We start from the raw sequence: 12,343 nt of genomic DNA, 5'->3' as shown, positions 1-12,343 counted from the left end.
GATGTTAAATGAGCTGGAAAATGGTGCCTGGAGACTCTGGCCTTTTCATATTGAGTTTAATGTGCTGTTATGAAGTCGCACTCGCCTGTTTTATAATCAGGCTCAGTAATTTAGTGCTGAACTCAAGTCTGAAAAGTGTTTTGCATACATTCAGTCAGCATCGGTTTTATATTTGAGGGTATTTACGTCCACATCAGTTTTACAGTAGGACTTTTAACCCTTTTCATACGTTACCTCTTAATTAAAGGAATAGTTCAACATTTTATGAAATGGACATATTTGCTTTCTCCAAGAGTGAGCTGGGGAGATCAATAGCAATCCATCCACTGTGTTAACTAGTGAGCTGTAGATGTGTTAGACATATTTTTGCCCCGTGACAGAGCTAGGCTAGCTTTTTTCCCCCTGCCTCCAGTCTTCATGCTAAGCTAAGGCTAACCACGGTCTGAGTCCAGCTCTGCACTCATTACACAGAGATGAGAGTGATGTCAACGCTCTCATCTCCGTCTGACAGAACGCGGAAAAAATGTTTCACAGAAGTTTGAAGTATATCATTAGCATAAACATAGTAATTCTCTCTAATATTTACTTCCAAATCCTCAGCAGTCTGGTCTCCAGCAGTGGAAAGGCTACTGTTTGGCCTGCAAAGCTGCTTTGTTGTCTTGGCTGTAGGGTAATTGTCCTGCCACATGACCAATAAGTTTTCATGTCTGTTGTCATCTGCTGTTGTGTAGCTTAAAATCACACTGGATTTATTTGCCAAGTATACATCGCTGTGATTGACGTGTACGTTACATATGGCCGCTGTTTCATCATCAGTTTGTGAAACCTAAACATGGAAAATGTTTTCAACCAAATGTGCCCTGGTTTTAACCAGACATCCCACCAAATTGGTGCTAGCTTTAACTCCTGTCCAGGAAAAGCATTCGGTCCTCCAGAATATGGCGACTGTACTATAAAAGGAAGCGTGTGAAAATCTTCCAAAAACCAGAAAGAAGCATCTAGAAGCTGAATTCTGCATAGTGGTACATTTGAAATTTTCCCAAATCTACCTCCACAAGTCCACTTCCTCCTCGGGGGCTTCAGAGGATTAGGTTAGGAACAGGAATCAGGGAAGACCTTTTCACACTCATGGTAGTTAAGCTTTAGAAGCAATAAATGCATCTTGTGCAAGGCTGATGAAGATGAAGTACTTGATACTACTTGAGCAAAGCCAGACTGATGAATTCACTCTGATGTTGCCTACAACTGTGATGAGTTCTCCCAAACTCCATGTGGTCTCACGCACACTGTGCTGGGCTGGGTCAAAGCTGGCTTCGAGTCAGAAATGTAACCCAGTCACCTGAAACTGCATTCTAACCCTAAACCTTCAGATGGGAGTCGGGCACTTACTTAGATTAATGTTATTTTTGTGTCCTTAATTGTGTGCAAAAGAGAACACTGCTTGAGCAGAAATCACCAAATCCACCTCTATCTACTTCCCGACAGGGAGATCGTTTGTCTGAAAACTGGAGAAATGTTCTCAATATTCCCCACTGGCAACCAGTGACCCCCTTTTTTCAATGACGCCCTGTCTGACGAGATCTAATTGTTTTTACATTTGCATGTCTACTTACTTTTCTTTTATTAGCCCTGGTCAGCCCATCATTAATGCTGGATAAGACTATATTCTTTGAATACTTGGAATACTGTGCACTGCCGACCAGCTGTTAGGGGTAAGGGATGGTGGAGTGAAGGTGCAGTGGGGTGCATTAAAATGTAAAGTGTTCAAATTTAAATCTAGGCTGGCCAAAGTGGGGCCTGCAGGTCTTTGAATATGTAGGATCCCTGATTTTTAATCATTTCTCCTAATCTGAGCATGGCGGGCAGAGTAGCACGTTTCGCTCTAAGTCGGTGAAGGGAACTTGGAACCGTAGCGCCATTTTGCATCTCAACAAAAATCAGCGTTTGCTTTCCTCGAGCACAGCCAGTACGTGGAGAAATGTGTAGCTGTCTAAATACTTATGGCCTGCATTAAAAATTGAGAAACGAGGGCAGTCCAGCATTCCTGCACGCAGTGACAGGAAATCCCTCTCCCAGAGGACGAAGCCAGGTAATGAACCCCTTTGCTCTCGTCCCTCTCTGTCTCTCCCTCTCTCCTCCATCAGCGCCCATTGTTGATCACTCCACGCAGCACCTCTCACCTTTCCTCCCGAGCGTTCACCAGCTGGCCATATGAACGGCAGCAGAGCTGTACGACCTGCCAGACGCAGCTGTATTATTCAGAAGGCACTTTGTGTTTGTGTGCGCGTGTGTCGACGCACGCCGGCTCACCTTTGTTGAGGGGGGCATTGTGTGGATGCTTAAACCACACACAAACTTTGGTTGGGTTTGTATTGCATATGTGGCCGCGTGCCTTCGTGTATAATGTTAGTGGGTGGGATATTGGTGTGTAACTTCCCCCCAGTTCCCCTCTTGAGCGTGGGTGCACGTTTGTATCAGTGACACCAGCTCTTGAGGACAAGCCGGAGCACTTTGCAGCCCCCCAGCTATGCCTGGGTTTCACCTGAGAAGCCTGGTAAGCTATATTACACTGAAAGAGCTCTCACTGCTCTACCCCCGGGGTGCACAGGCTATACAACTACATTTAGGTGGATCTAAAGATAGTCTTTCACTGCAGTTTAGATTTAACCTGCAGATAACAACTGATGTTTGTTGGAACGAGAACGTTTCCGGCATGGAAAAGATTAATAGTCACTTTGCATGAATTTTACTTTGTTGTGCTTTTGCATTGTTTCACATAACTGATGTATTGTTGAGTTTGTCTTTATGGTGATGCTGCAGCCTTCAAACTTAGCCAAGCAACGACTGTTAGATAAAAACAATCAGGTCAGTTGTGGCTAAACTAGGGCTGACCTGGGTGTCTTTAGCCTCAGGACAGGGATCAGAGACTTAAAGAGTGAAACCCGGTCTAAATGCTGATGGATTGAGCCAAGGACCTGGTTTCACTGAGTTTGACAGACGTGTTACTCAACTTACAAACAGCAATTGTTCATTTTATTGAGCGGATAATTTATCTATTGAAGCGTGCTGATGATGGATTAAAATTTTCTAATGCTTGACTTCTAAAATCTGCATGCCTTTCCATTTTCCTAGTCAATATGATCTCAAATTACAGAATAAAGGCATGGATTTGCTATTGTCTAGGTAATTTCAACTGTGAAGAATTGATAGCCATGTCGCCGGTCAAGTCTCAAAGCAGAACAAATGCCACAAAGCAGAGGGCAGAAACAGCAAAAACAGGAAATCAACGGAAGAATGTGAGGCAGAATGGTTCCAAAGCATCTCAGCCTCCCCCTAAAGTGCCGAATGAAAAACAAAAACGTAAAGGGAATTCGCCAACGCTGGAGGACAGAAAGACAGGTGAAGTGAAGAGTAATGGAGGGAATAAAGCAGATCAAAGAAAAAAGAGAAATACAGAACAAAAAGGGTCACAGAAACAAGTGGGGAGCACAATAGGAAATGGGTCAACTGCCAAAGGTCGATCACAACTTCAACATGGGAATAATAGCAAGATTACCAAACTCAAACCTTCATCAAAAATACCCCCAACTACACCGGGGAGGGTCAACAAAAAGCTCCAAACCAAGCCCGAAAACAAGAGAAATGAGAGAGTGACAGAGAGTGAGGAGGAAGAGGAGGAATCAGAAGGTGATGCAGGAAGCTCAGCGGAGGTGACGGAAGAGGAAACTAGTAGTGATGAGAAGGAGGAGGAGGAGGAGGAGGGCAGTAACGAAGAGCCAGCTGAGACACAGAAGAGTGAGGAGAGTAGCGAGGAGGAGGCTGCGGCTTCAGACACCCAAAGTGATACAGAACAGACCGCAAACGAGGAATCAGACAAAGAGCTTTCAGAGGAAACCAAATCCAGAAGTGACTCAGAGGTCCAACCAGTCGCATCAAGTGAAGAAGAGGAAAACAAGGAGGAACTTAAAGCGTCTGAGGCAGTACACAGTGATGGCGATGAAGAGGAGATAACCCAGCGCGGCACATCTGACAAGCCAGCAGCTGATAAAGTCTGCACACGCCGCAGACAGAGTCCACGTCCCTCGAAGCCAGTGCAAGGGTCGAAATACAAGATGTTTAAAAAAACTAAGGCAGATAAGCAGGCGGAGAAGGCTGAGAAACAGAGGGCCAAAGCAGAGAAGCAGAGGTTAGAAAAGGAAGCCAAACAAAAAGCCAAGGAAGAAAGAAAGAACAAAAAGAAGCCACTGAAAGAGGATAAACCCATTTCTGCAACAGAGGAGATTCAACCACCAAAAGGTTTTTCCCACAACAAGGCTGACACAGCAAAAGGCAAGACCCAGTTCGCAAAGAAAACCAAAAATATTAATGAGAAAGTTGCTCTTGTAGAGGCTGATCCAGTTGATTCTGATGATGAGGAAGAGGAGGAGGATGAACCGATATTGACCAAAGCCATTAAAGGCCAAAACCGAATGATGCTTCTCAAAGCCAAAGGTAAAGACCTCAAAGCCATCCTGGAACCGGAGGAGCAGCAGGGTGCTGGAAGCATTGACAAAGGGCGCCCACAGAGCTTGCTCTTGGGGAAGGTCAAGATGGCGTCTCTCAGACAGAAAGCAAATAAGATACTGGCAAAGCCCAGTGAGGAAACATCAGAGGCCCTTGATGGGGGGCCCAGCAAACCCAAGGAACGTTTGATAGCACGAAGAAAAGGTATGACCACTCTTCGCAGGGTGTCCGGTTGGATTCAGAAAAACGTGCCACGTGGATTAAACTTGAGAAAGAAGCTTTCTGCTTGGACTAAAGCCATCGCCGTCTCCCGCTGGCTCTCCCTTCGAGCGGTAAAACTGAAACAAGGTCCCAGAAAATCGAAGGGCAATATCCTCAAACACAGGATGGCCATGAGGGTTGCCAGTAAAACCAGCCTGGCCAGTAATAAAAACAGGAGCTCCTCTGAAGACAAAATGGCAAAAGAGAAAGCCAGCCTACAAGCAAAGGCAGGGGAGGGAGGGGAAGTGGCTCCAGCTGGGGAGAAAGAGGTAGAGGCCAAATATGCTGTGGTACTCCCCAGGATGAACAGACTAGGCAAGGCAAAGGCAGCTGAGGTGCCCCAGGCAGCTCCTGGACCTTCTACTCCATCAAATGTCAGTGGATCACCAGGAGAACCCCTTACATCGGAGCCCAAACCTCCAAAACCAGGTGCCAGGCTAGTGCTTCCAGTCAAACCGGATCTTAGCCTCCTGAAGTCCATCAAGCAGCCTTTGCTAGGAGGGTTAACATCTGGTGGAGATGTGGCAGAGAGGAGCCCTGGGTCCAGCGATACCCTAGAGGGATCATCCAACACTGAGGATAGAAATGGGAGACCTGCCGACAATCAAGATGGAGTCAGTGTGTTACAGGCTGCAAAGGGGAAACTGGACCCCTCCCAGATCAACCTGACCAAGATGTCCTTGTCGAGAGGAACAATAGGTGGTCGACCGGCTCAGGCCAAGGGAGCAGAGAGAGAGGCTGCGGCTGGGATACCCAGGTCCACCACTCAGCCCTTTCCAAATGGGGAGGCAAGCACAGTCGTGTCAGGCATCCGGTCTTTGTATGAAGAGGAAGCAGACAGGGAAGTGGCCCAGCTGATGGGTGACAGGGGTGTATACGCTATCACCCAGCCAGAGGTGCACTGGGCTGGCAACCCACGGATGAGTGGAGACCCTCAGGTATGTGTGACATTTTTGGTGGTAGAATGGAAATGATGTTTATGTTTCTTAGTCTTCTCTATCTCAGATTCTTACTCAAGTCTTGGATGGATAAGAGGAGTGGGAGCCCCTCTAGTGTTTCTAGATTTGACCAAATCTTTACCAGGTTTATCAGAGTGATCCAGTAGTAGTTTTTTCAGGCCTTAATCTGTCTTTGCTGTGTGTGGTTCAGGACTGGCTGCGCGCTGAGAACCTGTTGCCCCACCAGACAGTGGAGAAGCTAACCAAGTGGACCGTCTATGACGATGGAGGCCAGGCCAGGACCATTCCTGCCCACAATGGCAGGGGCCCCTGGGAATCAGAGGACCCCACCCAGGAGATGCTGGAGAGTCGACTCCTCAGCACACAGGTATTACTAGTAATTAGTAGTAATTACCACTAATAAGTAAGATTATTTTTAGCTATTCATAAAGCAAATTCAGATTAAATGCAAAGCAAATTTCTATGTTTACCCCCCAAGCAATGTAATTGTTGTTGTTGTTGATTGTCGCACCAGAGAAAAGGTCGTGAGCTAACCAAAAATTTAAAAATCCCTCCTCTGGTGCAGAAAATTGAACCAAACAAGCTGAACAAGTGAGACAACAAGCAAGACTTTGGCACCAGGTTCTTCCTGTGTTTCCACTGTATTTTATAAACCAGGACATTTCAAACATATGCCATTTAAAGGCCAAAGCAACCATACTATGTCATATGACTGTAACTATGTCATTTTCATGTGCTCTTTGGCAGGTGAGTAAACTAAGGTATAGAGGGACAGACAACAATCCTCTAATCTTATTTGGTTAGTTTAAAATTTTCCCACCACCGTCTGGCTATGTGTTGTAAACCCACTTCTGCCAGACGCTGAGAGTTCTTCACGTCTAACCGCTGACTCCAGCTCCCTCTAAATGACGTCTTCTGCCCAAGTACTCTCACCTTGATTAGTCCAACAAGCCTTCTCCATTGTCCTTCTGGTTTAAAAGCCCTGCACACCCGCACAGGTGTTATCATTTATTTTAGTGGATTAGACCACCAAGGTTGGTGGAGTTATGCTAGACTTATGGTGTACCATCAAGCATCATGTACCAATAACAATAATTAAGATGTGACCTTTCCCACACTAACAAGTGCAATAAAACCAATCAACTACAGTGAGTACTGGTCCTCAGTGGAGCTCTTATGAGATCACATAAGAGTAAACACATGTGGCAGGACTACGAGTGTTGGTTAACTGTACACGTGTCTGTTGTGGTCTATTTTGTTGTGATGTGACAGTACGTCTGCTTGACTAGTCATGACTGACGGGACTGACGGCAGCCTCTGGGAAACAAAAGCAAAACTAGTGGCAATGGAAACACCTTATGTTACGTTTCAGTAACCAGAGTGTTTGGGAAGAGTAGATCTTGATGTTGACCTGTTGGTGACCCTAGGCCCATGAATCATCCTCTTCATTAATATCCATAGCACATATTGTAGCACATTGGCCCGTCGTTGTACAGATAACTTGCTCAGACAGAATGACCGCAATGATCAGCTGACTGACTGACACATGTTCTCAAGCTTTGGTCATGCAATTAGCAAGAAAAGACTGTCTTGCCATACTACAGCATTGTAGCACAGGTGAGCCTCAGTATGCAGAAAACTAAAGTTGTGTAATGGCTAAGAGTTGGAGTGCGAGCATATCAGTTCTACTTTATCACTTAAAGCCGGTGTGCACACAAGACAATAGCACATAAAAGACTTGCTGCTGGTTTATTTATTTCCTGATCCAGATACAATAGGGCATACAACACACCACCGCACACTACAATGAGATCGCAGTATATCAGCTATCACACTGCTCCACTGCTGCAAGTGGATTGGTTACCTGCAGTGGAATAAGTGGAGCTGACCATTAGCAGCAAAGAAGTACAGAAACAAAACACATCTTTAACTAAAAATGGTTCTTGAGAAAGCTTATTCACATTTTGATGGACGCTGGCTTCCTGTCCTTATATCTGCTCATGTCTGCATTTTTCAGGTGGTGATGCCTGGCGGCAAAATAGCTGTAGAGGTTGATGAGGTGGAGGATCTGTCCCAGCTGGAGTGAGTTCATATGCAACAGACACACACACACACACACACACACACACACACACATAGAGTACCGACTCTTCAGTCTAAATATGCACCTTTTTTTTTAAATGCTTTATTTATAGTTTTTCATTTATAAACAAACATGTCCCCCCAACCCCCAAAAGTCAAGACAGAAAAAACAGATAATGCAAACTGTATACTAACAAAATAATAATAACAATAATAATTATTGAATGAATATATCTATAAATAGGTAAACATATGCAAACACCTAGTTTTAATGTATTACACATATTTATGCGAAACATAGGAAAAAAAAAGGGACATTACTCCATTACACATACACGGACAGGGAAACATTTTATGATAGATTCAGGTTTTTAACATATTCAATGAAAGGGCGCCAGGTCACACTGAATTTTCCATAGCAGTTAGTCCGACAATATCTCAGTTTTTCTAGCTGCAACAAAGAGAGCATTTCTTTAATCCAATTAATAAAAGAGGGGGGTTTATCTGATTTCCACTGAAGGAGAATGAGTCTTCGGGCCATTAGTGAAGCGAAGGTGATTGCCTTAGCTTGAGATGTAGAAACTGTAATCTCTGGAGGAGGGAGCCCAAAGGTCGAAATATGTGGGGATGGGGCAATTGTTTTGCCACTTATACATGAAAGAACCTCAAAAACTTTTTGCCAGAAACTGCTCAAAGACTGACAAAACAAAACATATGACCTACAGTAGCTGAACTATGATGACATCTTAAACACATTGGGCTGACATTAGGATATATTCTAGCAAGTTTTACATTTGAGTAGTGTAGGCGATGTAGCACTTTAAACTGAATAAGGCACTGTCTAATACAAAAAGAAGAAGAGTGAATGCCTTCTAGGCTGCCCTCCTCAGAGGGTTTAATGCCCAAGTCCTGTTCCCAAGCCAATTTTGTTTTGCCCCATGAGGGTGGATTAATATTTTGAATCATTTGGAAATATTACCTTTTTTGTAGGGATTTAGAGCAAGTATATCATCAATAACATTCTTTGCTGGTATATTAGGAAGTCTAAAATGTTTTCTAGCAAAACTTCGTATTTGTAGAAATCTAAAAAAATGAAGGTTTTTTTTGCAGTGTTTCGAATGGCATGAATGTTATATGCACCTTTTCCGCCTGTTTGTCTAATGCTCTTAGAGAGGTGTGCGAGAGCTCTGTGCTTCTGAATCTGAAGAAGAGGTTCCACCGTGACTGTATTTATGTAAGTTTCATTATTGACCTAAGCTGCTGGTATATTGACACAAGGCAGAATAAAGTATTCTAAAAACTCACAAGATAATGGTCAAATAATTCAGATTTGTTTTTCAAAATCAAATGATAGCTTAATCTTTAAAGAGTAACTTAGCACTATAAAGGGAAATTCCACTTATTTCACTCCTAAATGTTACTTCACGTGTCTTTGTCATGCGATAAATGTGTTCCATGTGTTCCCAGGGCTAAGAACGAACCTCCATGTTCATGTATAATGTCTTCATTGTTAAAATAGAATTTCAGACTTGTTTTTTTTTTTTTTTTTTACCCCCAAAACCATTTTTTCAGTGCATGCATCCTTTTTTCTTTCTTCCCAGACCTACATTGGAAACATGCTCCTGTCTATTAACCCCTTCAAGCCCCTTAACATCTACACAGAGGAGCTCAGACAGAGATACCAGGGCAAAGAGCAGCAGAGAAACCCACCGTGAGCAAACGCTTCCCACGCTGCATCCCATACATTATTCTGCTTATCACACCTGCCAGCTTTCAGTCCGTTCACGGCACGTCTCCCTTACGTTTTTCGTGACTGGCGACTGTTTCTGTCGTTCTCTGCCTCAGCCATGTGTATGCCATAGCCGACGCTGCTTTCAGTCAGTCTCAAGCCTCCACACAGGAGCAGTGCATCGTCATAAGGTACTAACAGGACCATTTGTGCAAACCACCACACTGTTGCACTGTCCTTTAAGGACCCTGCTAAACATTAGCATCTTAACATGCACTGTGACCATGTTAGCATGCTAACAATAGCATTAACAGGCTTACCGAGCTGCTAGCATCACTGCAGACTTTCTGTCTCTTTTCATGTTGCATGGTATGAATCTAATGAAAAGCTGTGTCACTGGATGCCCTGCTGGCGTAGAGGTGAAGTGCACGTCATCTCTCTCTCCATTCATTGGCTGTCATCTCTCCGCCATCAGCTAGCTCATAACGGCATGAATTGTACAAAAGATAATTTTGAAAAGCTGTCATGTTTAAGGTAATCTTTACTTCTTGTGTAGTGGACAGAGCGGTTCAGGGAAGACTGAAGCTACCAAGCTGATAGTCCACTACCTCAGCTCCATGTATCAGGGCCGAAACGACAACCTGCGACAGGTAATTCGCTGTGGAAGACACAAAGGAACACCTCCATTGGCGGATGTACCTTTCAGTAATCCCCCCATGTTTGTCTTTGCTTCACTTTTTTCTTTCTCCTCCTTGACCAGCCCATGGAGGTCTTTCCCATCCTGGAGAGTTTTGGAAATGCCAAGACCATCCTCAACGACAACTCCAGCCGCTTCGGCAAGTACCTCCACATCCACATTCTCCAGTGAGTTAACCTAATGTTGCCTAGACATATCTCTTGATGTGTCCCCAAGCAGTATGCTCCTTTGTTGCTCCCCCTATTGAGATTGGTTGCAGCTGTTTTATTTGTCGACTGTCTCTCATCTTGGTTGACAGTGGGGTTGTTGTAGGGACCTCATTGTCCAAATACCTCCTTGAGAAGTCCAGGGTTGTCTTTCAGGTGAGAACATTGAGTGAGGTGTGCTGTGTGCTCAAACAGACATCATGGAGGAGTCCATGATGTTACTTTTGCTGGTAAAACAAATTTTATGAGGTTCAAACAGATTAAAAGACACGTGTGGGGAGAACAACACATGACCTTGCCTTTGGCACCTACAGCATGAATAGACCTGCTGGACATTTTTTTAATTCGTGCATGGTTTGACTTGTCCTGTAGGAAAATGTCTCAAGTTCCTTTTCTGATTGAGTGCTTTTGCATCTTAGAAAATGAACGATTTGGAGGCTCAGCTTTCCCAGCTTGATAGAGGACACCTCCACCTATAAACCTGATCAAATAGCAATCCTCAGTTTTTAGCCATGCTTTGGACTTAGTTATTTGGCTGATCTGCACACCACTTTGGTCTTTGGAAACATCTTGGCAAATGTTCAATAGATTACCATGAAATATCGCCCCTTTCTTGAATGAAGTAATTTTACAACTGTAAAATTACTTCATTAAAAAGAAGGATCCTCAGAGAACGACTCCTAATGACCCTGGTTCATCCGCTGACTTTCACCTCGCACCACCAGCAGCTCAAAACATTGTCAAATGAAATATGTCAACATCAACTTCATTCAACTTCATGGTTCCCAGAGGATGAATCTTAATGACATTGGTGATCCTGACTTTTCTTCACGTGACCAGCAATAGGTTGAAATTTCTTTTGGAAAGTCTTGACAAATGATGGATTGTCATAAAAGTTGTTTCATACATCTATGTTCCCTGCAGGATGAACAGTACTAACTTCAATAAGATAAGATAAGAAAGACAGACTTTATTAATCCCCAGCCGGGGAAATTTGGGTATTACAAGCAGCAGGTAATAGCAGTTGGAAAAAGATATATATAGCAAGAGAAATAGAGAACTGCAAAATACAGAATACAAAATAAAAGGACTACATAAGAGAAAAAAAGAAAAAAGTTTATATATATATATATATATATATATATATATATAGAGAGAGAGAGAGAGAGAGAGAATATGTTCTACCGCAAAGAACTATAAGAAAATAGGCATAAAAATATACTGCCGAAAATTTTGTAGAACTTCACAGACTTTACATAAATTGGTCCTTTAATGTCATCATCATGTCAAAATTTTAATTTGTCGTACTGTTTATGACTAAATACCTGAAAAACCAAAGATGTTTCCATCAGCCTTATCTGCACTTTGTGTTTACTGCTAATTAGCAAAAGTTAGCATGCTAATATACGTAAGTAGGATAGAAACCATGGGAAACAGCACCCGCTAAATATCAAAATGTTAACACAGTCATTTTCAGTATGTTAGCATGTTGTTGCATTTAGCTCAAAGCAGCACTGTGCCTAATTAAAGCCTCACAGAGCTGCTAGCACGTCTGTAGCCTGAAGTTACCTTTAATCTTAATTTTTCCCCTGTTTCCCACTGGCCTGGAGTGTATGTAGGTGAATAACGGCCAAAAATGTGTATGTGGCCGCATTTCATTATGCTGTTAGTTTATGTTCTAAGCAGATGGAAAATGATCAGAGGTCTCGAACTCGGTCAATGTCACTGTCGAGTTCTTGTCTCATTTGCCTTGTAGGCCAGTGAGGAGAGGAACTACCATGTTTTCTATGAGCTGCTGGCAGGTATGAACGACTGGGACAAACAGGAGCTCTACCTGCAGGGAGCCGAGACCTATTACTACCTGAACCAAGTACATCACACATCAGTCAACACTGAATTATCACTG

General features: G+C 43.5%; 1 protein-coding gene across 1 annotated transcript in view; it reads left to right on the top strand.

The window, feature by feature from the left end:
* Nucleotides 1–4,112: 4,112 nt before the first annotated feature.
* The window catches only part of myo15b (myosin XVB), a 40,336-nt gene continuing 32,105 nt past the window's right edge, over nucleotides 4,113–12,343 (top strand). The window contains exons 1-10 of the mRNA XM_041963407.1: nucleotides 4,113–5,702; nucleotides 5,914–6,090; nucleotides 7,741–7,805; nucleotides 8,976–9,039; nucleotides 9,407–9,516; nucleotides 9,651–9,725; nucleotides 10,091–10,184; nucleotides 10,295–10,398; nucleotides 10,530–10,593; nucleotides 12,194–12,307. Coding sequence (XP_041819341.1) covers nucleotides 4,113–5,702; nucleotides 5,914–6,090; nucleotides 7,741–7,805; nucleotides 8,976–9,039; nucleotides 9,407–9,516; nucleotides 9,651–9,725; nucleotides 10,091–10,184; nucleotides 10,295–10,398; nucleotides 10,530–10,593; nucleotides 12,194–12,307 — 2,457 coding nt within the window. The remainder of the gene's footprint in view (nucleotides 5,703–5,913; nucleotides 6,091–7,740; nucleotides 7,806–8,975; nucleotides 9,040–9,406; nucleotides 9,517–9,650; nucleotides 9,726–10,090; nucleotides 10,185–10,294; nucleotides 10,399–10,529; nucleotides 10,594–12,193; nucleotides 12,308–12,343) is intronic.

The sequence above is a fragment of the Chelmon rostratus genome, chromosome 21 (assembly GCF_017976325.1).
Source record: "Chelmon rostratus isolate fCheRos1 chromosome 21, fCheRos1.pri, whole genome shotgun sequence".
Taxonomy (NCBI): Eukaryota; Metazoa; Chordata; class Actinopteri; order Chaetodontiformes; family Chaetodontidae; genus Chelmon; species Chelmon rostratus.
Note: the sequence above shows the minus strand (reverse complement) of the source record. Positions and strands in the feature narration are given on the sequence as shown.